Source organism: Podarcis raffonei, chromosome Z, assembly GCF_027172205.1.
Source record: "Podarcis raffonei isolate rPodRaf1 chromosome Z, rPodRaf1.pri, whole genome shotgun sequence".
Taxonomy (NCBI): Eukaryota; Metazoa; Chordata; class Lepidosauria; order Squamata; family Lacertidae; genus Podarcis; species Podarcis raffonei.
Genome location: NC_070621.1, coordinates 9,824,508 through 9,849,841, shown reverse-complemented (window position 1 = coordinate 9,849,841; position 25,334 = coordinate 9,824,508). Strand labels below are relative to the sequence as shown.

The following is a 25,334-nucleotide window of genomic DNA, read 5'->3' as shown; positions in this document are numbered from 1 at the left end:
ATTTTTTTGCACTCCTTGGTGGGGAGGCCTTGCACACTCCATTTCACAAGCACATGTTTGGGGGCAATGGGGATGGGCACCCATGATTGTCTTTTATCTCATACCTGTCTGAATTCTCTCCATCTAATCTTCTGAAATTTAGAATCAGCCAGGTACAGGGGAAGGAAAGGAGAAGGGCAGTTCTGATTATTTGGGGGTGAAGGGGGGCAACCTTTATTCAAAATGGTAACTTCTGGGAAGTGAATATTCTCTCTCTCTCTGTGTGATCTTTATCTATCTAACATCTATCTCGCTATATATTCTCATATTCATTATTTGTATTTCTATGGGCCAACAATCCTAGTTGGGTTTGCATTGCCTCTTCTCTTCCTTTATAATGCTTTGTTCTTGTTACTCTTGTAGGTCTTCTAGTGGCCTGAGGTTTTCGAAATGGACTGTTTCCTGCCATCAAGAAGGTCCTAGTTTGCGAGACAGATCCTAAGCATGTTTACCCTTAAGTAAGTCCCATTTTATATCCTTGAGAGTTACTTCCAGGTAAGTGTGCTTAGGATAGCACCTTAAATGCTCTTCATCTCCCTCCTCCCTTCCTGATGTGTCTTTCCCTTACCCTTAGGGTTATGAGACCAGAAGTTCAGGATAATACTGCAGTATTTTTTGCGAGGAAGGGTAGCAATGACAGCCTGAGCAAAGAGACATTCTCCCTACTGTGTGTTTGGGCATGGAGTTCTGCATTGACCCTTGCAATTAATGCTTAATAGCTCAAAGGGCCTCTGTGATTCCTTTCCTTTTATGTGTGTGAATGTGGGAGGGGGGGTTTAATAGCTGTGCTAGGCAAGAGGTATTGTCTTGGTGAGCTGGCCTTATGAAATGGTTTTGAATATTAAAAGGCACACCTGAGAACAATAGGGAGGGAGATTTCTTTGTTTGATTGCTGTGGGCCCCATGCTGCAATAGGGCCTCAACCTGCAAAGAGGCAGTGGGGAAAAATGATGATGTAAACCAACGACCTTCCCTTCTTTTTGCATCCTCCATTTTTTTGGTCTTATTCAGGAATGTGCAGCATCATTTATGGGCATCTTCGGTGTGCTTGGGGTATCAAAAATCACGCCTATAAAATGCTTTTCAAAATATCCTTCTCTGGAACTGCATCTGCATTTTAATTATTTTAAAAAATAAATCAATAAAATTAATACTGGTTAATAATTGGCAACGAAAACACTTTGCTTCCTTGTTTCCCTTCCTGCCCTGCCAGTATTAAGGAGGCCAGTTTAATAATAATCACCAAGGTATAAAGGATGCTGCGTGGTTTTAATCTCTATTTGTTGGGAGTTGCATTATTTTATTTATTATTAAGGGCTTTCGTCTACCAGTTTTGCTTCCTATACATATTGCATGCTTAGGCTGTTTTTCCACAGTACTTGAATAGTTTCTTTGGTGAAACAAAATCCTGGAGTACGTGATTAGAATGCGGTGGGTTTTTGTGTTGGTGTGGGGTTTCTTTTTACTAGAAATGGAGGTGTGACGTTGTGACTCTAGAAAGCATTAGACCCTTGTGTTGGGTGGAATGTGGGGCTGTGTTGCAAGAGATGGGAAGGGCAGCCCAGCTCTTCAGAATCATTTTGCTCCATGCATCTGTGTGTGCTTTATAGGCCTTTCAGAACATTCCTTCTGGTTGTTTTTTTGGGGGTGGGGGTCCAATTTCCTGCATGCAGATTTTGCTCTGGCTGGGTACAGTATTTTTATACTAGCATGGCTAGATGTTAGCCTCCCCTTCATTTGTTTCCTGCATGTCTTCTGTGGGTTGACCTATTTCAGTTGAAATAAGAAGGCGTTGCTTCTGGGTTTCCCGTGTGTGTGTGTGTGTGTGTGTGTGCGCGCACTTCCAAATGATAATTTTAAAACAACATCATCAACAAAACCACAGGACCAAGAGAAGCCCAGTTAAGGATGGCACCTTAGCATATTGAACACCTCCTCTGTGTGAGGAAGGGTGTGGGGAAGAGTAGGAGGAGTGAAGGCCAAATGAAGCTGTGCTTTGCTGTTGAAATTCATGTGTAGTGGTTCCTTTTAGTACGTTCTCATTAGATAGATGCAAGTTGCTCCAGGATAGGGTTTTGAGGCTTTGCTCTTAATGGATCTGGTTCAGCGTTTGGATAAGATGCTCATCCTTGGGGTTTTCAAGAGCATTCCTTGCAAGCACCTTCTGTCATTCCAAGGTAGCAGCAGAGAACGGGACTCAGAAATGGAATGGAAAACCATTCCTAGCTTGAGCTCTTTGGATTGCCATACCCCCACCCTCGATTTCTTAAAAAAAAAAAAGCCTCTACAAAGGGGCCTCAGCAGCTCTAGGCTTTGAGATGCAATGATTTTTCCACTGTGTTTCGGTGTGTGCATGTCATATAAATGCATATGTATGCCTAACCTTTGTGATGAATCTCCAGCAGCCGAAGATTAATAATCACTCTGTTGTGGGCAGGGAGAATGGAGGAAGACAGCTGTAGGAAAAGGGAGGGAGGAGAGTGATTAGGAGACTCTTATTCTGAAGCAGTCTTTGCTTGGCCGTTGGCTTTTGTTTGGGAGTGCTGTTAGAGCAGACATTTCTCTGCATGGGAGGGTTGGGTATAAGATTTCTCTGCCAATCAGGAGCCGACAGATTGGGGCATGGTGGAGTGTGAGCAGAAGGGAAGTTTGCTTTGCATTTAAGTGGGTGTGGGAGGAGAAATGGAGGTACTGTCACAGTTGTTGGGGGAAACATGTTGGGGTGGGCTTTGGTGGGTGTTTGGAAGGAGCTGGTGGGGCATTGCAGTCTGTGGCTGATTTGTGAGGAGCAGTGTGTGGCTCGAGTGTCGTCTTTGGAGAAGGGTGTAGGGTTCTCCATGGCTCTGTTTTGTGAGAAATGCCATTCAGGCTTGCAAACGCTGGTTGCAGTTCATATTTATGATTTGATCAAGGTGGAGGGAGTTTTCATCCTTGGCATTTTCATGGAGTTGAAGCAAGTGCCTCCTTTGGTTATAATACACTTCAAAACCTGTCGTTCCCCACTCCCCTTCTCCCTACAAGACAAAGAGATAAAATAGTCCTCATTTAAACACCACTGTTGGATTTGGGATGTTGTCTTTTGGTGGAGTGAAACTTAATTTTAAAAGAAAATAAGGAGCTTTTGGAAGAATGGCTGAAAATGGTGCTCAGTGCATACAAGGCTGGCAAAAGTGTCTAATGGGATAGCTGATTTTGCATTCCTGGAGGTAGGGTTCATGAGCACATTGTGCATTGTCTTTGAAAAGCATTGTTGCATGAACTTTGTGGAAGTGTTCAAACTGTTGGTTACGGCTTGCTCTGTCTTCATAGCCTACTCTGTTGACTACCTGCAAAAGCCTTTGCCAGCTGTGTTGGCTGGGGCTGATGGGAATTATAGTCCACAATATCTGGAGAGCACTAGGTTGGTGAAGGCTGCTCTACAGTATGTTCCGGTTTCCCAGGTACTTCAGAGAATTCTGAATTTCCTCTCTGTCCCTAAACAATACCTACCTTGTTTGATAGGGGTGTCTGTTTCAAAGATCCTCAAGTATAGCAATCAAACCAGCCACCTCAAACCCTGTGGCGTTTTGCTGGAATTGAAGCACACAAGTGAAATGCCTGCTGCCAATTTTTATTATGGGGCTGGGATAGTGAGAGAAATTGCTTTTGGTGAGCATAGATGCAAAAGGGCCATAGCCCTGTGTTAGAGCTCTTGCTATGCATGCTGGTTGTCTCAGGTTCAATCCCTGGCATATCCATTTGGAGCTGAACATGTTCCCTGCCTGAAACCCTGGAGAGCCTCTGCCAGTCAGTGTCTATACAGTACTGAGCTGGATGGACCAATAGGTCTGACTCAGTATAAGGCAGCTCCCCATGTTCCCTGTTTTTATGCTAACATGAAGTGCCCTGGTTTTTCTTTTTCGTGGCTTGCACTTTGTTCGCAGCCATGAAAAACACCTCTTAACAGATGAAATACTGGATTAGTTTCTAGGATTCTGGGTCTCCCTTGAAAGGGAGCTGCTTCAGTATATGCTGCACACCTGATTCATGTTTGCTCACCATCCGATGCTGCGCCTGTTCAGTGTGTCCCAGACTGACACTGGGACTGGCAAAAGGGGGGCCTCTTGGAAGGCAAATTCATGGAGGTCAAGGCTAGCAGTGACTATTGTAGACATTGAGTGTGTTCTTCTTCCGCTGTCAGAGGCGTTTTGCCTCTGAGTGTCAGTTACTGGGAGTCTCAAGTGAGAAGAGAGTGCTGTTGTGCTCTGAGGTGCTGCTTGCAGGCTTCCTATTGGCACATCTGGTGAGAGGGAAAAGCAAAATGCTCACTGACTATAGCAGGAAGGATCTGGGGGGCAAAAGGACACATACCTTCTTGTCTGCAAGAATTCATTTAACACAGTGCACTTGCTTCTGAGCACAGCCAAGTAGTTTACAGTCATAACTCGGGTTACAGACACTTCAGGTTGTGTTTTTTCGGGTTGCGGACCGCCAAAACCCAGAAGTACCAGAACGGGTTACTTCCGGGTTTCGGCAGTCGTGCATGTGCAGGAGCGCTAAATTGTGCTTTGAGCATGCACAGAAGCACCGGATCGCAACATGTGTAGACGCGCCACTGTGGGTTGCGGACGCTGCGGGTTGCGAACGTGCATCCCACACAGATCATGTTCGCAACCCGAGTGTCCACTGTACTCTATCAGGAGCATAAGACGCTGTCTTTTGCCAGGTGGAACCATTGGCCCACCTAGCTCAGTCCTTGCCCAGCCCTACTTGTGGCTGCCGTGTATTGAACCCGGACCTTTCTGCAGGCAAAGCAGATGCTCCAGAACTGAGCTGTGGGCCTTTCCAGGAACCTATGAACCAGCGTTATACAGAGTCAGACCATTTGTCAGCCTTAGCCCAGTATTGTCAACTCGGACTGGCAGCAGCTCTTTGAGGTCTTGAGTGGAGACAGCTTCATTTCCCACATTTTGCTACTTCATCCTATTATTATTTTTCTTTTGTATAAACACAAAAAAACCCTAGTGATGCCAGGCATGGAACTTGGGTTTTTCTGCAGGCAAAGCATATAATATTCTCCACCACTGGGTTATACCCATTCCCCCAGATCTCTGGGAGATAGGGAGGATTACTTATATTGTTTATTTCTTCGTAAGGTCCCTTTGCCATAAGATCCCAAGGTGGTTTGCAGCAATAGAATACAGTGGGCGCTCGGATTGCGAACGTGATCCGTGCGGGATGCACGTTTTCAGCCCGCAGTGGCACGTCTGCGCATGTGCAAAGCATAATTTAGCGCTTCTGTGCATGCGCAACTGCCAAAACCTGGAAGTAACCCATTCTGGTAGTTTCGGGTTTCGGTGGTCCGTAACCCAAAAAAACGCAAGCATCTGTAACCCGAGGTATGACTGTATACAATTATAAAAGCAAATGAAACCATTGCAGTTATAAAACACACAAATGGAATGGAACAATACAAATTCAAGCAGAAGAGAGGGTTCTGCAAAACAAAACGCTTTAGCTTTTGAATTTAGTTAATAGTTGTATTTTGTTTTTCCAGTGACAATCTTCAGCTCAAAGCAGCTCACAATAATAGCAGTGACATTAAAATTAGCCAGCATTACAATAGCCACAACCACGTCATAAACACAATAGGATATAAATACAGCAGAAAGTGAATGAAGTAAACAGTGCCATTCAATACAAACCCAATAAAAGAAATGGCTGCTGAGCACTAGCGTTGTGCCAGGCGACATATGGCTTTTGCTGCACTGGACGCAGGAGCAGTGCATGTCCCGGCAGCAAAAACCTTTCATAGTTGTTCGTCTAGACTTCTTTTTCACCTTCGAAGAAAGGAATCAGTTGTTTCTGTGTTGTTTTGGGAGGAGTAGAGCAACAGGTTCCGAAGAGGAACCAGATTGTCTTCCTGTCCATCAAAAACGATAAAGGGCATGCAGCAGTTCACCTCGCCTGCGGTGCCTGGGACTTTGTAGCTTAGAGGAAAGGCAAGTCAGAAGTGACACGGTAGAAGTTTATGAAACTTTGCAAGGCATGGAGAAGGTGGATAGAGAAAAGCTTTTGCCTCTCTCTGAAAACACTGGAACTAGCGGACATCCAATGAAGTTGGACGTTGGAAGGTTCAGGACAGACAAAAGAAAATACTTTTTTTTACACCGCATGTGTAAAAAACTGCCTCTTACAGGAGGCAGTGATGGTCACTAACTTGGGCTGCACAGATTAATGGAGAATAAGGTTGATCAGCGACTGCTAGCCATGATGGAGGCTGTGTTCTGCCTCTGTGTTTGGAGGTAGGGATGCTTCTGAATGCTAGTTGCTGGAAACCACAGGGAAGGGCAGGTGGGCTCTTGTGCTCAGGTCCTACTTTAAGGGTTCACACAGGCATTTGGTTGGCCTCTATGGGAATGTGATGCTCTACTAGATGTGCCATTGACTGATTGAGCATGGCTCTTCTTAACGTTAATTACTTGGAGGTTTTGAGTTGGATGTGTTATCTAACTTTTAGATCGCCAGGGTTTGTTTCAAACACTTAACTCTGCTGCACTATAGGACTTAAGTGATTATTTTTACTGTTAGCTTAGTCTTGCTTTTTTTGGAAATATTTTTTTGTCGTCGTCGTCATCCCCACCCCCTCCGGATACTTCATTTCATTTTTATGTTCCTATATTTGGCCTATTATTGCCTGTATTCCTAAGTACAAAGACTGGAGAAAAAGTTATATGGAAATGTGAAGCTGCTTTATTTGTTTATTTCTGGGTTAGATAATTGGTCTACAAAAGGTAAAGGTAAAGGGACCCCTGACCATAAGGTTCAGTTGTGGCGCTTGCGGCGCTCATCTCACTTTATTGGCCAAGGGAGCTTCCAGGTCATGTGGCCAGCATGACTAAGCCTTTTCTGGCAAACCACAGCAGTGCACGGAAACGCCGTTTACCTTGCCGCCAGAGCGGTACCTATTTATCTACTTGCACTTTGACGTACTTTCGAACTGCTAGGTTGGCAGGAGCAGGGATCGAGCAACGGGAGCTCACCCCCTCACAAGGATTTGAACTGCCGACCTTCTGATCGGCAAGTCCTAGGCTCTGTGGTTTAACCCACAGCGCCACCCACTATTGCTCTGAGTGGGAGAAGCTTTTGAATATAATAATAATAATAATAATAATAATAATAATAATAATAATAATTTATTATTTGTACCCCGCCCATCTGGCTGGGTTTCCCCAGCCACTCTGAGCGGCTTCCAACAAAGATGAAAGATACACTAAAATGTCACATATTAAAAACTTCCCTGAACAGGGCTGCCTTCAGATGTCTTCTGAATGTCAGGTAGATGTTTATCGCTTTGACATCTGATGGGAGGGCGTTCCACAGGGCGGGCGCCACTACCGAGAAGGCCCTCTGCCTGGTTCCCTGTAACTTGGCCTCTCGCAGTGAGGGAACCGCCAGAAGGCCCTTGGAGCTGGACCTCAGTGTCCGGGCAGAACGATGGGGGAGGAGACGCTCCTTCAGATATACTGGACCGAGGCCGTTTAGGGATTTAAAGGTCAGCACCAACACTTTGAATTGTGCTCGGAAACGTACTGAAGATCGGAGACTTCTTAGCAGAGACTCTTTTTACATCAGGGGTGGGAAACTTCAGACCTAGAGGCCAAATGTGGCTCTCTAGGACCCTGCCTCGCCCTTGGGAGCCTCCTCAGACCAGTCTTTCTGAAACTTGGGTCCCCGTATTTTATTGGACTACAACTCGCATCATCCCTAGCTAGCAGGACCAGTGGTCAGGGATGATGGTTGTTGTAGTCCAATAACTTACAGGGACCCAAGGTTCAGAAAGGCTGCCTTAGGCAATGCACTCTCCTCAGCCACATATCCTCCTTGAGTCTTTTTGCTTGGCTGGAAAGCATCTTGCTTTCCTGGCTGGAGGATAGACATAAAAGGAACACCAGGTTAGGGTGAGAGTTCTTGAATTAGACCCATCTAGTGAAGATTATATGGGAACGTCAGAGCATGCCGTAAACCCTTATATGACCAGTGGTCTGCAGGTGAGTTTGTCCTGCAAGTTCCAAAGATCTCAGAAGCCCCACTCTGCAGTAACTCAGAGCAGAGCTTTTGAAGTGGCTGCCCCCATTGTGTAGATTAGCATTCCTAGGAGGACTTCCGGGTTAGCGCCATCGGCTAATGGCGGATTCCCTCCGAGCTCCGGAGGGAATCGGCTCCGCAGGATCCGGGTCTTGCCGCTGCGGCGACGCGGGGACCCTCAGAAATCACAGGCGCTGAAGCCTGTGAACCTGGTGACTCGGCGGGCACCATTTGCGCCCCCCGACCCGCGAAGGAGCCTTTTTAAAGGCTTCGGAACGGGGGACGGGGTGAGCGGCGCGGTGCTGAGAGTCGACTGCTTCTCCTGCGGAGTGAAGCTGCATGACATGGTCGGAGAGCGCTGACTTCTTCTTGTGAACAATTGGACTCTAAAAGCAACAACCCGTGAGTAATACGGAAATTGGATTTGTAAAGAAATTTTTTTTTTTGAATTAGGCACGATCGGGGAAGGCGCAAACAGGAAGTCCGTCTCCCTGTCTTATAAATAATCTAAAGCAAGGACTAGCTAACTAAGGTCGAGAGAATTTCTTCTTCTTTATTGGGTAAAAGACATTAATTTCACGATTTGGCAGTATAAGTAATTTCACTGGAGGATAAGAGCTAATTTTGAGAGCTGAAGTGCCACCCCCCCGGACCCGGGAGTGATCCGCGAGAGAGCCTGTTGAGGAGATATAGAAGAGTTTGACAGCTGTCAAATTAGCTGTCAAGAAGGAAAAAGAGAACTTTGTTTCTGCTGTCTCTGCTGGATATATTTGCTACAATTTGGTTATATTTTGTTGAAAACAAGGAAGAACTGATACAAACTAACTTGATTTTTGGATTTGAACTGGAAGGAAGATAAAGTAACCAAAATCCCTCTAGAGGGGATTTTGGGACATTACAAGAATGGCTGAAGGAGGAAAAATTCAAGCTAAATTGGACAGAGTGTTTCTTGGGAAAGTTACAAGGCCAAATTGATGTTTTGGCTACAAATGTTGCAACTCTGGACTTAACAGTAAACAAATTCATTGAATTTGATAAGGACTTGACTCATGAAGTCCATGCAGCTGGACAAGAAGAGAAACTTGAGAGATTTGAGAGTGTGGAGAAAGAGATATATGTTGTTTCTGAGGGAAAGGAAGGAGGAGATGTAATGTTGCAGATGACAAAGGAGAGCCAGAGGCCTGACATGATGGCTACAAAGGAAAATAAGTACTGGATGATGAAAATCTGTTTTGAATTGAAGATTGAAGAATGGAGAAATCTCCTTATGTGGAGATCTGAAGACCTATGGATTACAAATTTGATTAAGGTGAAAGTTGGAGCTTTTGGGACATTTGGACTTAAAAGGAGTAAGAAACAAGATTTGGGCTCCACTTTTAAGTATGGAGGTCTGGCTGGAAGAAATATGGACCCTATCGGGACAGAGCTTCTCCGAGATCTGGTGTTTAATATTAAGGACTACCAAAAAAACTGGCAGAGAGGAATTGAGAGAGAATTAAGAGCCTCGGACGTGAGGTCTCCAGGCTGATAGTAGACTAAGACTGATGGTCATTTGTTGGGGATCGAAACCGGGAAAGGGTGGGGTGGGGTTTGGGAATCCAAAGGGTGCAGAATTATAATCTGTTTTTTTAAATTTTGTTTTGTTATTAGTATGAAAATTGGGGAATTCGTGGAAGGGAATTTGGGTCGACTTTAGAAAAAAGTTTTAAGAATGAGCACTGATGTTTAAATACTGATGTTTATAAGTTAAAATTGGTTTTTTAAAAATGAATTAAATATAAAAAGGTCAAAAATTGGGGACAAGAACTTGTTGAATTAACAATTTGAATTGGAATATAAGAAGGGGAGGTGTGGGGAAGTCAGGGAAATATGTTATTGAAAATAAGGATTGTAAACTTTATGTGTTTTTAACTTTTTTGTTTTTTCTTTTTTTTTTGATTTTTTAATGTATAAAGGTGGAAAAACTCAATAAATATCTTTTTTTTAAAAAAAAAAGATTAGCATTCCTATTGAGATACCCACTATCTTCACTTTCCAAAAACAGTTTGCTTCTTGTTTCCCCAGCTGGATAAATGGATCTTTGCCACATGTACCTAGTTTATATTGGTTTTGTTTTGTTTTAATGTGTCAGCTGCTTTTTTGTACTTTTAACTGTTAGTTTGTTTGTTTTGCTGCTTTTATTGTGCATCATCACCTTCATACAGTTTTATAGAAGGCAATTGATAAATTAATGGTGATAACAGTAATAATAATTTGAATCGAAGTTATTCTACTTCCCAGCAGTGGGAAACCACTAACTCACTTTCCTAATTAGTTCCACCAAGCCTCTCCATGTGGCCAAGCCATGTTTATATATGATGTCAGGGTTGATGGGAGTTGTGGGTCTTGCACAGTTGGCATTTGTCAATGTCAACAATCAGCTGATCGTTGTTGCTTCTATCCATTCTCCAATGATCATCTGGTCAGGATATAACCACTACACTTCCTTGTAACTTTCTGGCAGTTTCTTGTTGCAGCTACTTGGGAGTAATTTTTTTTTCTTTTTGCCTATGAGACTCAGCTCTGGTTTGGGGAAGAAAGCATGTCCTACTCAGCAGTGCCTCTTGCTAATTTATAAGCATATAAGAATCTGAATTTCCTCTCCTCCCTTTTTCTTTTAGCAAGCTCTAATGAATAAAGGAGAAGCCAGAAGAGAGATTTGTATGAAGACAGAGCTGCTGAAAGATATCACCAACAGCAAGGAAGAAGGTAAGCAATGCATTCTGCTTGAGGCTGACCTTATGGGCATCCTTTTCAGGCCAGAACACTTGCACTTCTGGGCCCTCTTGTAAACCTTAGGGTACCTGGTGTTTAAGGGAGGAAAACCTTGCATTAAAGCAAGAATGCAGGCAAACAACCATGGTATTTGACCTGGTGAATTCGTTATCGGCATATATTCAGGCAGTGTGCAGAAGACACCCCAAATAAATGTAACACAATCCTACGCGGGTCAACCCAGAAGCAAGTCCTATTGAGTTCAGTGATGCTTATTCCAAAGGAAGTAGAATGGCGATCTAGGTCTTGGAGCTATGGAGTGGGTTTAAAACACGCATTTTTTTTCTTTTCTGAATCTCATTGGTAAAAAAATATGTTTTGGGTCTGCACTGGTCAAGTCCCTAAGAGAGGACAAAGTGAATGTAGATCTTAGATTTTTAATTGTAGCAAAAATTCCTTTAGCAGGGGTGTTCAACCTCTGTGTCTTACAATGCTCCCTATCAAGGGGAAACCATTTAAAAAATGAATATAAACCACCACAGGTATACACTTGAAATGTTTATAGTGTTACTTAACAGCTGCAATACTCTTGCAGTTCAGTGACACAGATATCTATCAGAATTCCTCAATGAAATGTGAATTTGAAGAAACCACCAGTTGCATACTATCTTAAATTTGAGGCAGCATGTGTGGAATTAGCTCATTTTATATCCCCATGACCCTGTTGTGGCAGGGTAGACTTGCCTGAGATTAATCTTGAGGGACAAATTGATAAATGTCCTTTCTTATAAGCATAAGAACTCCCATGCTATAAGGTGGACAAGAGTGTTGGCTTTGAATGTGGGAGATTTTGGTTGAGCTAGTTTCTGGTCATCTGCAGAAATAATGTCTGTAGAAAAGGTGTGAAATTGTTGAGAATATTTGTGCTCATCCTTGTACTTCATCGATCCTCCCTTCACAAATATACACACAATGAAGATCAAGATAGTTATGAGCAGCACCCGGTGATAAAACAGACTAACAAGGCCCTGGAGGACGGGCCATAATTTTCATAATACTGCACTGGTTTTTGATGAAAATGAGGATTGTAGTGCAGAAGGGGTGTGTGTGTGTGTGTGTGTGTGTGTGTGTGTGTACCCACACCCACACCTGTATACATAAACACACACACACACACACACACACACACAGAGAGAGACAAAGAGAGTATTCCGGAAGGGCATTCATTGCAGTAGAAAGGTAATACTATGCTTATTAAAATAATGAGTTGCTTTATGAACTTTGCTTTGTAGAACAAATAAAATAAAGTTGATTAAAACCATATTTGCAAATACTGTATACCATAAGTAACCCATATTGTGGAAAGCCATTCTTGAATAAAAATATCTTCAGTGGGTGCCTAGACAAGTTTCCCCCTATATTGGTATAGTTATCAAAGGAGCCAACTAGTTTGTGGGTTAAAAGAATAAGCAATAATAGAATCATTTTAATAAACTGTTAAATAGCACTGCCTTTACAAATTCTAAGAATAATAAAATAAATTCTTCAGATGTATATTTGAATTGTTGCATAAATGACTGGGGCACACTTTGGGGAAGTGTATATTTAAAATATTTCCAATATAGATCCAGATTGGAATATAAAGATCACTTATAAAAGGCTGGGTGAAAGAGGAAGGTCTTTGATAAGCACTGATAAAATGACAGAGACAGCGCCTGTCTGACATGAAATGGAAGGGAGTTCCAAAGAGCAGGCGCTCTCTCTTCCAGTATGCTGTTGAAAACCAGTAGCTGGGAGTCATAAGTGGGGAAATACTGTTGCACCAGGTGCTGCTTTCAGGCTTCCCAGAGTCATCTTACTTTGAGAATTGGATGTGGACTAGATGTGCTTTTGGCCTCAAATAGCCAAGGTTTCCTTATGCTTGGAAGAACATAGGAAGTTGCTGTATATTGAGTCAGACCAGTGGTCCACCTAGCTCAGTATTTTATACACTGGCCGAGGGGATTGTACCTGGAGTTGCTGCGGTTTGCATCTGAAACTTTATATGCATAGAAAGCAGGTGCTCTGCCACTGAGCTGTGGCCCGTATGTTCCTTTCAGCCTTCACTCCATCTATCCCCCTCTTTTTCTGCCTCCAGGATTTAATGCTATGGCAGCAGATGAAAATGCCATAGAGAAGCAAATTGGAGAGCCAAAGATGGCCCCTGGAGGTGAAACCAATGGCTCCTATGAAAGCAACGAAGCCAAGAGCCACACAAATGCAGCTAAGAACCCTCAGGACAGTGTAAAAGTGAGCCAAGGAGACTCCACTGCGAAGCTGAGCAGAGTAGCAGAGAATGGCATTTCTGAGAGAGACAGTGACACTGGGAAGCAGAACCACATAAAAGCAAACGATTTCATGCATACTTCGGTCACGGGGAGCAATGGCTACATTTTGCCGAAGCAGATGGCTCATGGGCCGCCCAAACGGACTTCTAGTGGGGCTTTTGCCACGAAGACACTTCCCGCAGGAGGAGGCAAAGCAAAGGCGATGAGCACCTTCTCCCAGGCACAGGCCGCTCTGCCGGCTAAGTCTGGGGAGGGTGGGAATGAAATGGAGGCTAAGAAATCAGCAGCGGCGCCTGCCAGCGTCAAGATCCACAGAGCTCGAAAGACGATGCCCAAGCCCTCCTCTAGCCTGGTAAAGTATACATAAAGTATGGTGGTGCTGTGGGTAAAAGCCTCAGCGCCTAGGACTTGCCGATCGTCAGGTCGGCGGTTCGAATCCTCGCGGCGGGGTGCGCTCCCGTTGCTCAGTCCCAGCGCCTGCCAACCTAGCAGTTCGAAAGCACCCCCGGGTGCAAGTAAATAAAGAGGGACCGCTTACTAGCGGGAAGGTAAACGGCGTTTCCGTGTGCTGCGCTGGCTCGCCAGATGCAGCTTTGTCACGCTGGCCACGTGACCTGGAAGTGTCTTCGGACAGCACTGGCCCCCGGCCTCTTAAGTGAGATGGGCGCACAACCCTAGAGTCGGACACGACTGGCCCGTACGGGCAGGGGTACCTTTACCTTTAATAAATTGTGGGGCGAGGTGTGTGTGGGTGTGTAGAGGTTGGGTGTGTGTGAGTGTGGGCCAGTGTAAGCTTGAGGCTGTTGTGCAGCATTTATTCTCTCCCCAGGTGTCTGTCAAACTTGAATGTCTCTGTAGAATTCTGGGGGGTCCCAGATCCTGAGAAGGCAAACTCAGTCTAGAGTTACTTTATCTGTAACTTTGATTTAGAAAAAGATTTTGTGATCTTCCAGGACAGGAGTTGCCAATGTGGTGCCAGTGAACACAACAGCAGCCTTCAGGTCCTGCCCTGGTTCCCATTCTCTGAACACACACATACACTGTCCCCTTGGTCATGACGAGGTGAGGCGGTTACTTCTTTTCTCGCTTGAAAAGTGCATAGAGCTGAAGGAGGAAGTTGGAAGAGGGGCACTCTTTCCCACTTCCTCTTCAAGCTCTATGTGCTTTTCCAGGCTCAGGTTAATGGGTCCAGCTTTCAAACAGATCCCTTGGAAAAGGAAGTGAATGTGTGCACGTTTTCTTTCTGCCTATTGTTTGAGGAGCGGCTGCTGATTCAGGGTCAGTGAGAGAGACTTGATCAGAAGAGTAATATCTGTAGTACTCCCTCAAAAAATCCAAAGGTGCCCACAGATGTTGCAAAGGTTGAGAACCCCTGTTGTAGGAGCACCGTGACCAGCAAGTGTCCTTTGAAGTGGTTTTTTTTTTTGCATTCACCCATTCATTTCCTTCATTAAATTGTATAGCTGGAACATTCTGTGCTCATCCTGTAACAAGAGCAGTTGATATATCTTTCCCTCCTGCTTCGGAAGGGGATGATACCTGTGTTTCTCCCATCGCTTGCAGACAGTGCACAAGGAACTGGCTTGATGGTTTCATGCCTTTAAGATCTGCCCTGGTGTAATTGTATCTCTATTTGTATTTTTTATATACAAATATCTATCTATCTATCTATCTCTAGAAGATCATGTGGCTGAGCTTTATACAGCCAGGCACCCAAGACATTGATCGATAAACATTTACACAACTTACACATGTGTGATTCTTGCATGAAGCTCAGGTCTTCTTTAAGCTTGCCAGTAGATTCTTGGTTCTTGGATTTATTGGCTCATCAGCAATCCTTCCACATTTTCCAGAGCAGCTGCCCTGGGGCAGCCTGTAGATATCTGGCATTGTGTTCAGGGAGGCTTTGCTCAGAGTGCATAAACAGCTCTATAATTCTTCCACCTGGCATTGATTTTTAAAGGCTCCTGCACTTGTGTGTTGTTAACGGACCTAGGATTGTGGTAGTGGTGGTTCACCTTTCAGAAATGTGTTTCCAACAGCCTATTCTCACCTGATGCCTGGCAAGTGTATTTAAGGTGCAGGAAGGAATTGCTTGAAGTTGTATAGTCAGAGCACGTCAAAGTGCAAGTAGATAAATAGGTACCGCTCCAGCGGGAAGGTAAATGGCGTTTCCGTGTGCTGCTCTAGTTCGCCAGAAGCAGGTTATATTTGCTGGCCACATAAACCGGAAGCTGTACGCCGGCTCCCTCGGCCAATAAAGTGAGATGAGCGCCGCAACCCCAGAGTCGGCCATGACTGGACCTAATAGTCAGGGGTCCCTTTACCCTTTACCTTTACCTCATATTATGTTTGTTTCAGGTTGCACGTTTTCAGGTTGCGTCCTGTGGCGACCCGGAAGTACTAGAAAGGGTTACTTCCGGGTTTCGCCGCCCACGCATGCGCTGACGCACAAAATGACGTCACACGCATACGCAGAAGTGGCGAATTGTGATCCGCACGTGCACAGATGCGGGTTGCGTTCTTTTCAGGTTGTGAACGGGCCTCCGGAATGGATCCCATTCGCAACCAGAGGTACCACTGTATATATAAGTCATTCAGGTAAAAGGCTGCTGAAGATGCCTTGATTCTTCCAGCAAATCATGAGGGTAAGCAGAGAAACTCACCAGCATTGAGCCAAGGTTTAGAATGGAGAAGGGCTATGTATTGTAGATGTTAGTGCATAGGTAGGGAACCTCAGGGCTGGAGGCCAAGTGCGCCCCTTGAAGCCTCTCTTTCTGGCCCTCGGAACTCCCCCCCAAGCTACTGATCCTCACTGATACTACTTCCACCTCCAGTGTTTTTGTTTATCTGGAATGTCTCCTTGAACTCTCATCGTGTCTCCTGCTTGCCTGGATGGAGGGTAGAGAGGGATGTGTGTAGAAACTAGTTTACTGTACGGAAGAACAAATTTACATTCGTGCCCTGCCCACCACTGGCATGGGGACCTCTTAGCTGAAAAAGGGAACTCCAGGATGGAATGCGGTACTTGGACAGCTGCCAAAATCTCCCCACTGCCTTGTTAGCTGAAATTAGTGGCAGCTAGGGATTTGTGATTTTTCTCTTCCCTGGAACAGTTATGGACAGCCCCCCCCCCCCAATTTATGCACATTCAATAAGCGCATGACCATGTATATGTGAATCTCACTGAACCTGGAAGTCACCTGGAAACACCATAAACACATCACTGAAACATCATTTGGTGCATAGCTTATTATATATCTTGAGTTTCTGGGTATACCCCCTTCCCCAGCAACTTGTGAGTCTGCAGCCTGTTTGAGTTACATGTCTCTGCATTGACCTGTGTAGAAAGCCTGTTGGTTTTCATAAGAATCACCCAGGTTTTCAGGTTTTTTTAGGCTGCCTTTTGAAGCAAAGGCACTGTGTGTAAACAAAGGGTTGTATCAAAATGTTCGTTTGCTTCTAATTAGACCTACTGAAATAAATGTGCTTTTAGAAGTACCATATTTCTCGCTCTATAAGACGCACCACAAGACGCACCTAGTTTTTGGAGGAGGAAAACAAGGGGGAAAAAATTCTGAATCTCAGAAGCCAGAACAGCAAGAGGGATCGCTGCGCAGTGAAAGCAGCAATCCCTCTTGCTGTTCTGGCTTCTGTGATAGCTGCGCAGCCTGCATTCGCTCCATAAGACGCACACACATTTCCCCTTACTTTTATGGAGGGGAAAAGTGAGTCTTATAGAGCAAAAAATACGGTAACTGACCCAGCTATGGATCTTACAGAAGAACAGGGATAATGTGCTTTCTGCAGCGAAAGCTTCTGTTTGGGCACTGTCATCACTGGAGGTTAACGCTGAACCTGAGAAGAGTGTCACATTTATATTTTCAGCCACAGATTTCTGATGGTAAAGAGGGAAGGGAGGAAAAACCCTGACTGCAACCCTGGAGAGCCACTGCCAGTCAGCGTAGACCGGCAGTTAGATGATTTGATTTGCTATTAAACACTTTTATTATCTTCCTAGAATGAACTGTACTGCTTCTGTTTCGCAGGTGCGGATCAGATTTTTAAAGTTCTCACCATGTTAAAAACACATCTCCAGTAGGTAGAAATGAACAGAGCAAGGGATTTATCTGATTATCAAGAAGTTTTCTGGTTCCTGCGGGTTTAATACTTGAAATGTGAATTAGGCTGGAAACAAATGAGGCATCAGATTGTCTGGTTATGGCAAAAATATTATGCATGATCTTTTTCTTCCATTTGATTTCGAGGCCAAATTAGCTGATAATAATAATTTCATTATTTATACGCCACCAATCTGGCACGGTTGCTACTTTTTGGTGCCTGAAAAAAAGTTAGGGTAGTTAATTCATTATTTTCACCCCTTACTTTTCTGTTTTCAACAACTTTCCTCTATTATCCTGAAGGGTTTCCTTGGATGTTTATTTTACCGGGAAGCAAATTGCCTTAAAACACAGGTGGAGAAATTCAGGCCTGGGGCCCAAATCCATCTCCCTGAACCCCTCTATCTGGCCCTTGGAATTTCCCCCAGGCCACACCACTTACTGACTGCTCATGCCCTCAGTGTGTTTTGCTTACCTGGAATGTACCCTTGAACATGTCTGGATGAGGTTTAGGAGAGCAGTGTGTGTAGGAGATACTCAACTACAGTGGAACCTCTGGTTGCGAATGGGATCTGTTCCGGAGCACCGTTTGCAACATGAGCAGAACGCAACCCGCGTCTGCGCACGCGCGGGTCGCAATTCGCCGCTTCTGCGCATACGCGTGACATCATTTTGAGCTTCTGTGCATGCGTGAGTGGCAAAACCTGGAAGTAACCCTTTCCAGTACTTCCGAGTCACCGCAGGACACAACCTGAAAAGATTTAACCTGAAGCAAAGGTAACAAGATCTATGAAGATAAAATTGCTCCAGCCACTTTTGTCTCTGGCCGTACCTACCTACCCCTGGCATGCAGCCCTTGGAAAGTTGCCAGGAAAGAATATGGTCATGGAATTGTAGTTTTGGAAAAGGGACCCTTAGGGTAATCTAGTCAAACCCCCTGCAGTACATGAATCTTTTGGCCATTGTGGGGCTTGAACCCATAACACTTAGATTAAGAGCCTCATGCTCTACTGACTGAGTCTTCTCAGTTCCTCGGGCAGAAATTAAGTTCCTTACCCTTGGCCTTAAAGAAAGGGAAGATTTTGGGAGAAATGTCCATCTGTTTGGTTTTTTTCCCTTTCCCCCTGCAGCATTTTAGGACTTAAAAATAAAGGTGTACGTATGTAAATGTCTGTGTGTTACAACTGAGCTTTCCATAGAATCATAGAATCTTATGAGTTGGAAAGGACTCCAGGGGTCATCTATTCCAACCCTGTGCAATGCAGGAATCTCAACTAAAGCATCCATGACAGGTGGTCATGATCTTGCAGGTTTACTTCCTTTCTGTTATATAAGGACTATCTTCTTGTTTTTGTTTTCGATTTGGGATTTTTTTTGTCTCTTTGGCATCTGTTGCATTTGCTTCTTCCTGCGAAATATAAGTCTCCTTGCATTGAAATTGCTGTTGTCACTGTTTTGGCCCTGAACTGGCAGCCAATTTGAAACTCTTAGTTGAGAGCAAGACTCCAGGAAAACACTCCAGGGACTTTTCTTTAATCAGTTCATAAAACAGACTGACATGTATAAGTGACCCGGTCTTGTCCCTGGCTATTGCAATGCTGGTGGAAGACAGCTCTGTTGTTGATTTTGCTATATTATATTATATTATATTATATTATATTATATTATATTATATTATAATTTGCTGGTTGCTTGTTATGCAAAAAGGTCTCTAAGTTAGGGTTGCCATATTTTAAAGAGCAAAAAAGAGGACACATTTGATAATAAAAATAAAAAATGGGGGAGGGGTGGTATTTAAGAGATACCAATGAAAGTAGAGTAAGAGCAAAAAGAAGATATAGTTAAAAGAAAAGTGTTGCCCCCCCAGAGAAAAAATTAAAAATAGAAATAATAAGAGGGAATTATTGTTTTTAATAATATTGAAAATAACAACAGCAACAACAATAAGGATGATAATAATAATAATAATAATAATAATAATAATAATAATAATAATAAATCAATATATATATGTGTATATATGTGGAGAATAAAGAAAAAGAAAAAAGGGGGTAGAGGGAAGGGTGTGTGTTTGTATGTAAAAATAATATATATCTGAATGAAATCGAACTGTAGGGTCCAATCGATGTCAGAAATCGAAAGTTAAAGAAAATTTAAAACAGAGAATTATAAGGTCAAATTAATGTTAAAGATCAAAGGGGGGAAAATAGACATAAAATTCAAACCCAAGGGTGGTCCAAACTGCAGAAGCAACAACAGCAGGCTTGCGGGGCTCAGCCATGTGTGAGAGAGTTTGGGGGTGGTGGCAATCTTGGGGAGTGGGGTTGGGTTAGACTTTTCCCCTCTGCCCCCACACGGGTGGGCTCTGCCCCACGGTCCCGGGGGGTGTTGGCTGATCCCCCGCAAGCAGCTGGCATGAAGCGGGAGAAGGAGGGAAGGCCTCTCTGGCCCCCTCTAAATGTCGCTCAGAGGCTGCAGCTGTGGGGGGGCCTCCTTTCAGCGTTGCCCTATTCCCCAACGCTTGCCCCCGGTCGTGAAGGCCACAGAGATCCTGCTCGCGAGTAGTGCCCGGGAGCGCTGCTTGCCCGGGCAGCTGCTCTGTCTCACTGGCCTGGCAAGCTGGTCTTGCCGTACCTGGAGGGTGGGCTGAGGGCACCCCACAAGCCTGTCTCCTGCTGCCTACCTCTCAGTTGGGTGAAGGTGGCGGTGCCAGGCAGAATAATAATAATAATAATAATAATAATAATAATAATAATAACTTTTTATTTACAGTGGTACCTCGGGTTACATACGCTTCAGGTTACATACGCTTCAGTTTACAGACTCCGCTAACCCAGAAATAGTACCTCGGGTTAAGAACTTTGCTTCAGGATGAGAACAGAAATCGTGCTCCGGCGGCACAGTGGCTAGAGTGGTGCTTCAGGTTAAGAACAGTTTCAGGTTAAGAACGGACCTCCAGAACGAATTAATTATGTAACCAGAGGTACCACTGTATATCCCGCCCTCCCCAGCTGAAGCTGGGCTCAGAGTTGCTAACAACAATAAAAGTAACAGAGCATTCTAAAATCAATTCATTTTAAAATCAATTCAAAATCAAATTAATGGCAACCATTGGGCTAGAGTTCTGTGAGGATTACCAAAGGAGGGGAGTCAGGCTGTGTCCTGGCCAAAGGCCTGGTGGAACAGCTCTGTCTTGCAGGCCCTGCGGAAAGATGTCAAGTCCAGCAGGGCCCTATTCTCTTGTGACAGAGCGTTCCACCAGATCGTGGCCACGGCCGAAAAAGCCCTGGCTCTGGTTGAGGCCAGCCTAACCTCTCTGTGGCCCAGGACCTCCAAGATGTTTTTGTTTGAAGACCGTAAGGTCCTCCTCCATGGGACATACCAGGAGAGGCAGTCCCGTAGGTACGAGGGTCCTAGGCCGCATAGGGCTTTAAAGGTTAAAACCAGCACCTTAAACACACAGATCGAGAACGAAGGTGGTAAAAAGAGTGTGTGGATCAGGCCCGGGTGGGTGGGAGAAAGACTTCATGGATGTCCTGCTTTCCTGTCCTGAAAAGTTGAACGGCATGTTATTCAGAAATGCCGCTTTTTGGCGATTTCTAAGAATTTCTACCCGCCCCTTGGATGGTAATTCCACCTCTGAAAAAGAGAACATATCTGAGAAAATCCGGACGTATGGCAACCCTCTATATGTGACGTGCAGTGAATTTACATTTGTAAGTGTAAGTGAAAAATACATATAATAAAAAGCACATATAAACAAAAACACTCACAATCCATTAAAAAAACCCACAAGCCAATCTGCAGCAACAGCAGCAGAAATCTTCAGTTGCAAAACACCACCAGAGTCCTATAAGATGCCTAGGGGTTGTATTCCACATTAGTTCTACTCAGAGTAGACCCACTGAAATTAACAGACGCGACTGAGGTCTGTTAATTTCAATACTCTTAACTTGATTGAATTAATACAATGGGTTTTTATCACTCTTTGTTTGTTGGTTTACCTATGATCCACTACCATTCTTTCATGTGAATGGCTGCTCTTAATAAGATACTTATCACTGCCTGTACTTTTCTGGTTTCATCTCCTGGTCTCACAATTGATGATTCTGACTGCATGCCCCTCCCCAGGCACCCCAATATGTGTACATCCTTGAAACTCAGGGCACTTAATTGATTTGATGAAGTGTACTCTATAAAACCTTGTGCCATAATAAATTAATGCGAGACTTTTTTGAGACTCGATGTGAGACCTAGTTTGCTTGCCTAAAGAGGAGGGACACAGAGCTTGCCTTTCCATACTAGAGGTGGAGAAGAAGGCTGCTTCTCTGTTTGATTGTCATCACGGGTGCAGTGAAGGATAATCTCTCTTCTGTCTGCCCACTGACCTGCCCTCATGGAATTCCATACACTCTGTCCGCATGCATTTAGTGTTCTCCTGTGTCCAGTACTCAGAATAGGACCCATTTAAATGGATGGACATGACTAACTTAGGTGCATTAACTTCAGTTGGTGTACTCTGAAGTTTGATGCAACCCAAAGCATCTGGTTGGCAACTCTTAGAACCCAGTGTTGGACTCGATGGACTGCATTGGTCCAGCAGACTCCTCTTCTGTTCTTAAGACTGCTTAAATAGCTCATTCATCTCCCAGATTGTTCTGAAGCCATTAACTGTAGTTTTCTGGCTTGGACGTAACAGGAAACTGTTGTTAGCTAAAGGCTTCCTAGTTTGTTTACTTTCTTATTCAATTTGTAGGGGAGCAGAGCAACTCTGTTCAAGACCATTAGTTCCGTTCATATCTTATTAACCTGAAATATGAGCATCCAAACATAGCCCCTGCCTGCCAGGTTCATAGACTGGCATAGACTGGCATTGCCCATTCCCTCTTCTTGAGGCCTTAGCACAGGAGTAGCCAACATAGTGCATGCTAGATGTTGCTGGGCTGCAGTTTCCACCATCCATTGGCTTTGTTGGCTGGGGGCTGATTGAACTACAGTGGCACCTCTGGATACGAACTTAATTCATTCCAGAGGTCCGTTCTTATCCTGAAACTGTTCTTAACATGAGGTGCCATTAGTAAAAGCATGCTTGCTGCTGCGTGCACACAATTTCTGCTCACATCCAAGTGCAAAGCTCACAACCAGGAGCAACTGCTTCTGGGTTAGCACAGCTCATAACCTGACGCATGCTCAACCAGAAGCGATCGTGTCCAGAGGTACCACTGTAGTTTCCAGCAACATTTGGGAGAGTACCACATTGGCTGCTCCTGTCTTACCACACTCTGCTCCAGTGCAAGCCACGAGTACAGTGGTGCCTCACAAGACGAAAAGAATCCGTTACGCGATTCTCTTCGTCTAGCGGTTTTTTCGTCTTGCGAAGCAAGCCCATTGACAGCTTAGCGGATTAGCGCTACAGCGGTCTAGCGGCTTTTCGCGATCAGCTGTTAAGCGGCTTATCAGCGGAACAGCTGATAAGCAGCTTAGCGGCTTAGGAAAAGGGGGAAAAAGGCGAAAAAAACCCGCAGGGACTCGCAAGATTTTTTCGTCTTGCGAAGCAACCCCATAGGGAAATTCGTTTTGCGAAGTGCCTCCAAAACGGAAAACCCTTTCGTCTAGCGGGTTTTCCGTCTTGCGAGGCGTTCGTCTTGCGGGGCACCACTGTAGCTGCCTGATCCATCAGTCCAGAGGCCCATCTATTCCAGCATTCTATTCTTAACAGTGGCTAACCACACACCCTGATGGAACGACCCACAAGCAGGACTTGCATTCTCTTGTGCTGGCAGTGGAAATTCTGCCTGATCACCTGCGCCCTTCAATATCAAAACACAGTGCAGGGTCATAACCTCTATTCATATGGTGCAGTAAGAATTGTTTGTCCCAGTATTCACTGCCTTGGACTATTTTCTAATGGAGGGGTGTTTTAAATAAAATAAGTCTGAAGTGTGTCCGTTCCTAGCCCAGTACATGTGTGTTCCATTAAGCAGATGTACTGAGTGCCTAAACCTCTGCCAATAGAACCATCAACAGGCACTTTTCATTATTGATGGCTGCTTTAGATGAGTGCCTCTTAACTGCCTCCTGTAATTTCACTTTGATCCTTCGTGCATTTTTTTTATTTAAAAAAAAATGAAAACAAAAAGAAAGAAGGGCACCTTATGTGGCTGAAAGAAAGGTTGTGGGCTTTAGGTGTCTTTACTCATCGGTTGTGCTCAAGTTCTTTGCTTCGGATGGGGGGATTCCATCTCTCTTTGTGCAAGAGAAAGGTTTGGGAGCCAGGTTTACATATTTACAAGAATATGTGCCTTTTTAATGAGGATTAAACATCCATCTTTCTTTCTTTCTTTCCTTCCTTCCTTCCTTCCTCCCTTCCTTCCTTCCTTCCTTCCTTCCTTCCCTCCCTCCCTCTTAAAGTAATGTTTACTTAAGCTAGTTGATTTTCACCAGAAAAATGTAAAGGGTTCTTTTTGATTTCTGTTCCCAGCACACAAGTAGAGACCCCAAAGAAACACCCAAGGAAGATGGAAGAAGGGAACTTTTGGAATTTGGGAAGCCCCCCTCTTTGCCCCCTGTTCCTGGCCTTCATTCATCTCTACCTCAGAACCAGAGCTATGTGGCAGCATCAAAATCACAAACAGGTAAAGAATTAACAGAGCATACCCCCCCCCTTTCTATTTTATTTTTGTGGGGAAGCAAAAGCTCAAGTTGGGAGTCGGCTGGCCTTTTCTGTAACCCAGGGTTTCCCAGATTATGGTCTGCAGGCTACCAATGGCCCATGAGCTTCACCAGGTGGTCCACAGGGTGTCCATAAATTAAAAATTATACCACATCTAGCACAGAGCATTATAATTGCTAAAATGGGGGGGGGGAATGTAAGTGGTCTGTCAAGACCCTCAGCAATTTTCAAGTGGGGTGGGGGAACCACTGTTGTGGCCACTTCCACTACCGCCATCTGCCCCCTTTGATTGGATTATCAGCCCTTGCAATTTAAGCAGAAAATTGCTGGAACATTGTAGAGGTGGAGCTGAAGTTCCATGCACCTAAAGCTTAAATGAGGGACAAATTTGGCTTAACACACCAATAAACAGAAGGTCAGGGGTTTGTCTGCTGTTGTTTTTTAAATGTAACAGTGTTTGTGTCTTGTGTATTTTCAAATGAACCATAGCATGCAAGAAGGGGAAGCTTAAACCCTTCCCTCCCCAGCCAAGATCCTGACCAATAAGAACTGCCATAAGAAAAGAAGCAGAGACCTGCTGGATGAAGCCCTTTAGTCCAGCATCCTCTTCAAACAGTGGCCAGCCAGATACCTTTGGGAAGCTTGCAAGCAGAACCGAGTGCAACAATGCTCTCTTCACACTTGCAGTTCTCAGCAGCTGGCATTGGAGGAGGGGTGAAAAACAAGGCACATCTAATCCTGTTACCTAATGCTTGTTTCTTTTTACTCCTCCACCAACTATTACATGTGTGTTTCCCCAAGAGACAATCAGTTTTCCCTTTCCTCTATGCAAGGAGCAGAGGTTCCCCAGTAATTCTCAGAACCCTTAACAAACTAAAGCTCCCAGGATTCTTAGTGGGAAGCCATTACTGTTTGAGTTGTATATTAGTGCTTTAAAAGTATGATGCAGATACAGCCTTGGATTCTAAGGGCCCATACATACCTCACATTAATGTGGACTGTGAACCTTTTGTGTCTCCTTTAATTGCCTCTTGTTTATGGGGCATTCTCCTCCAACGTCTTGGAAGGAATTCAGTGGCGCTGTGGTCTATAAACCACTGAGCCTCTTGGGCTTGCTGATTGTAAGGTCGGCAGTTCAAATCCGTGTGACGGGGTGAGCTCCCATTGCTTTGTTGCAGCTTCTGGCAACCTAGCAGTTTGAAAGCATACCAGCAGGAGCAGATAAATAGGTACCACTGCGGTGAGAAGGTAAACAGCATTTCTGTGTGCTCTGGCTTCCGTCATGGCCTCCTGTTGCACCAGAAGTGGTTTAGTCATGCTGGCCACATGACCTGGAAAGCTGTTGGTGGATAA

General features: G+C 44.5%; 1 protein-coding gene across 16 annotated transcripts in view; it reads left to right on the top strand.

The window, feature by feature from the left end:
- EHMT1 (euchromatic histone lysine methyltransferase 1) overlaps positions 1-25,334 on the top strand; it is a 150,123-nt gene that overhangs the window by 65,204 nt on the left and 59,585 nt on the right. For 9 of the 16 annotated variants that reach the window (XM_053374552.1, XM_053374553.1, XM_053374551.1 and 6 more), the window contains exons 2-4: positions 10,767-10,854; positions 12,998-13,539; positions 23,790-23,943. In XM_053374552.1, the coding sequence (XP_053230527.1) occupies positions 10,776-10,854; positions 12,998-13,539; positions 23,790-23,943 (775 nt within the window). In that variant the 5' untranslated portion in view covers positions 10,767-10,775. Of the gene's footprint in view, positions 1-402; positions 498-2,643; positions 2,728-10,766; positions 10,855-12,997; positions 13,540-23,789; positions 23,944-25,334 lie in introns of those variants that run through there. The other 7 variants (XM_053374558.1, XM_053374557.1, XM_053374562.1 and 4 more) reach the window with 2 other exon arrangements.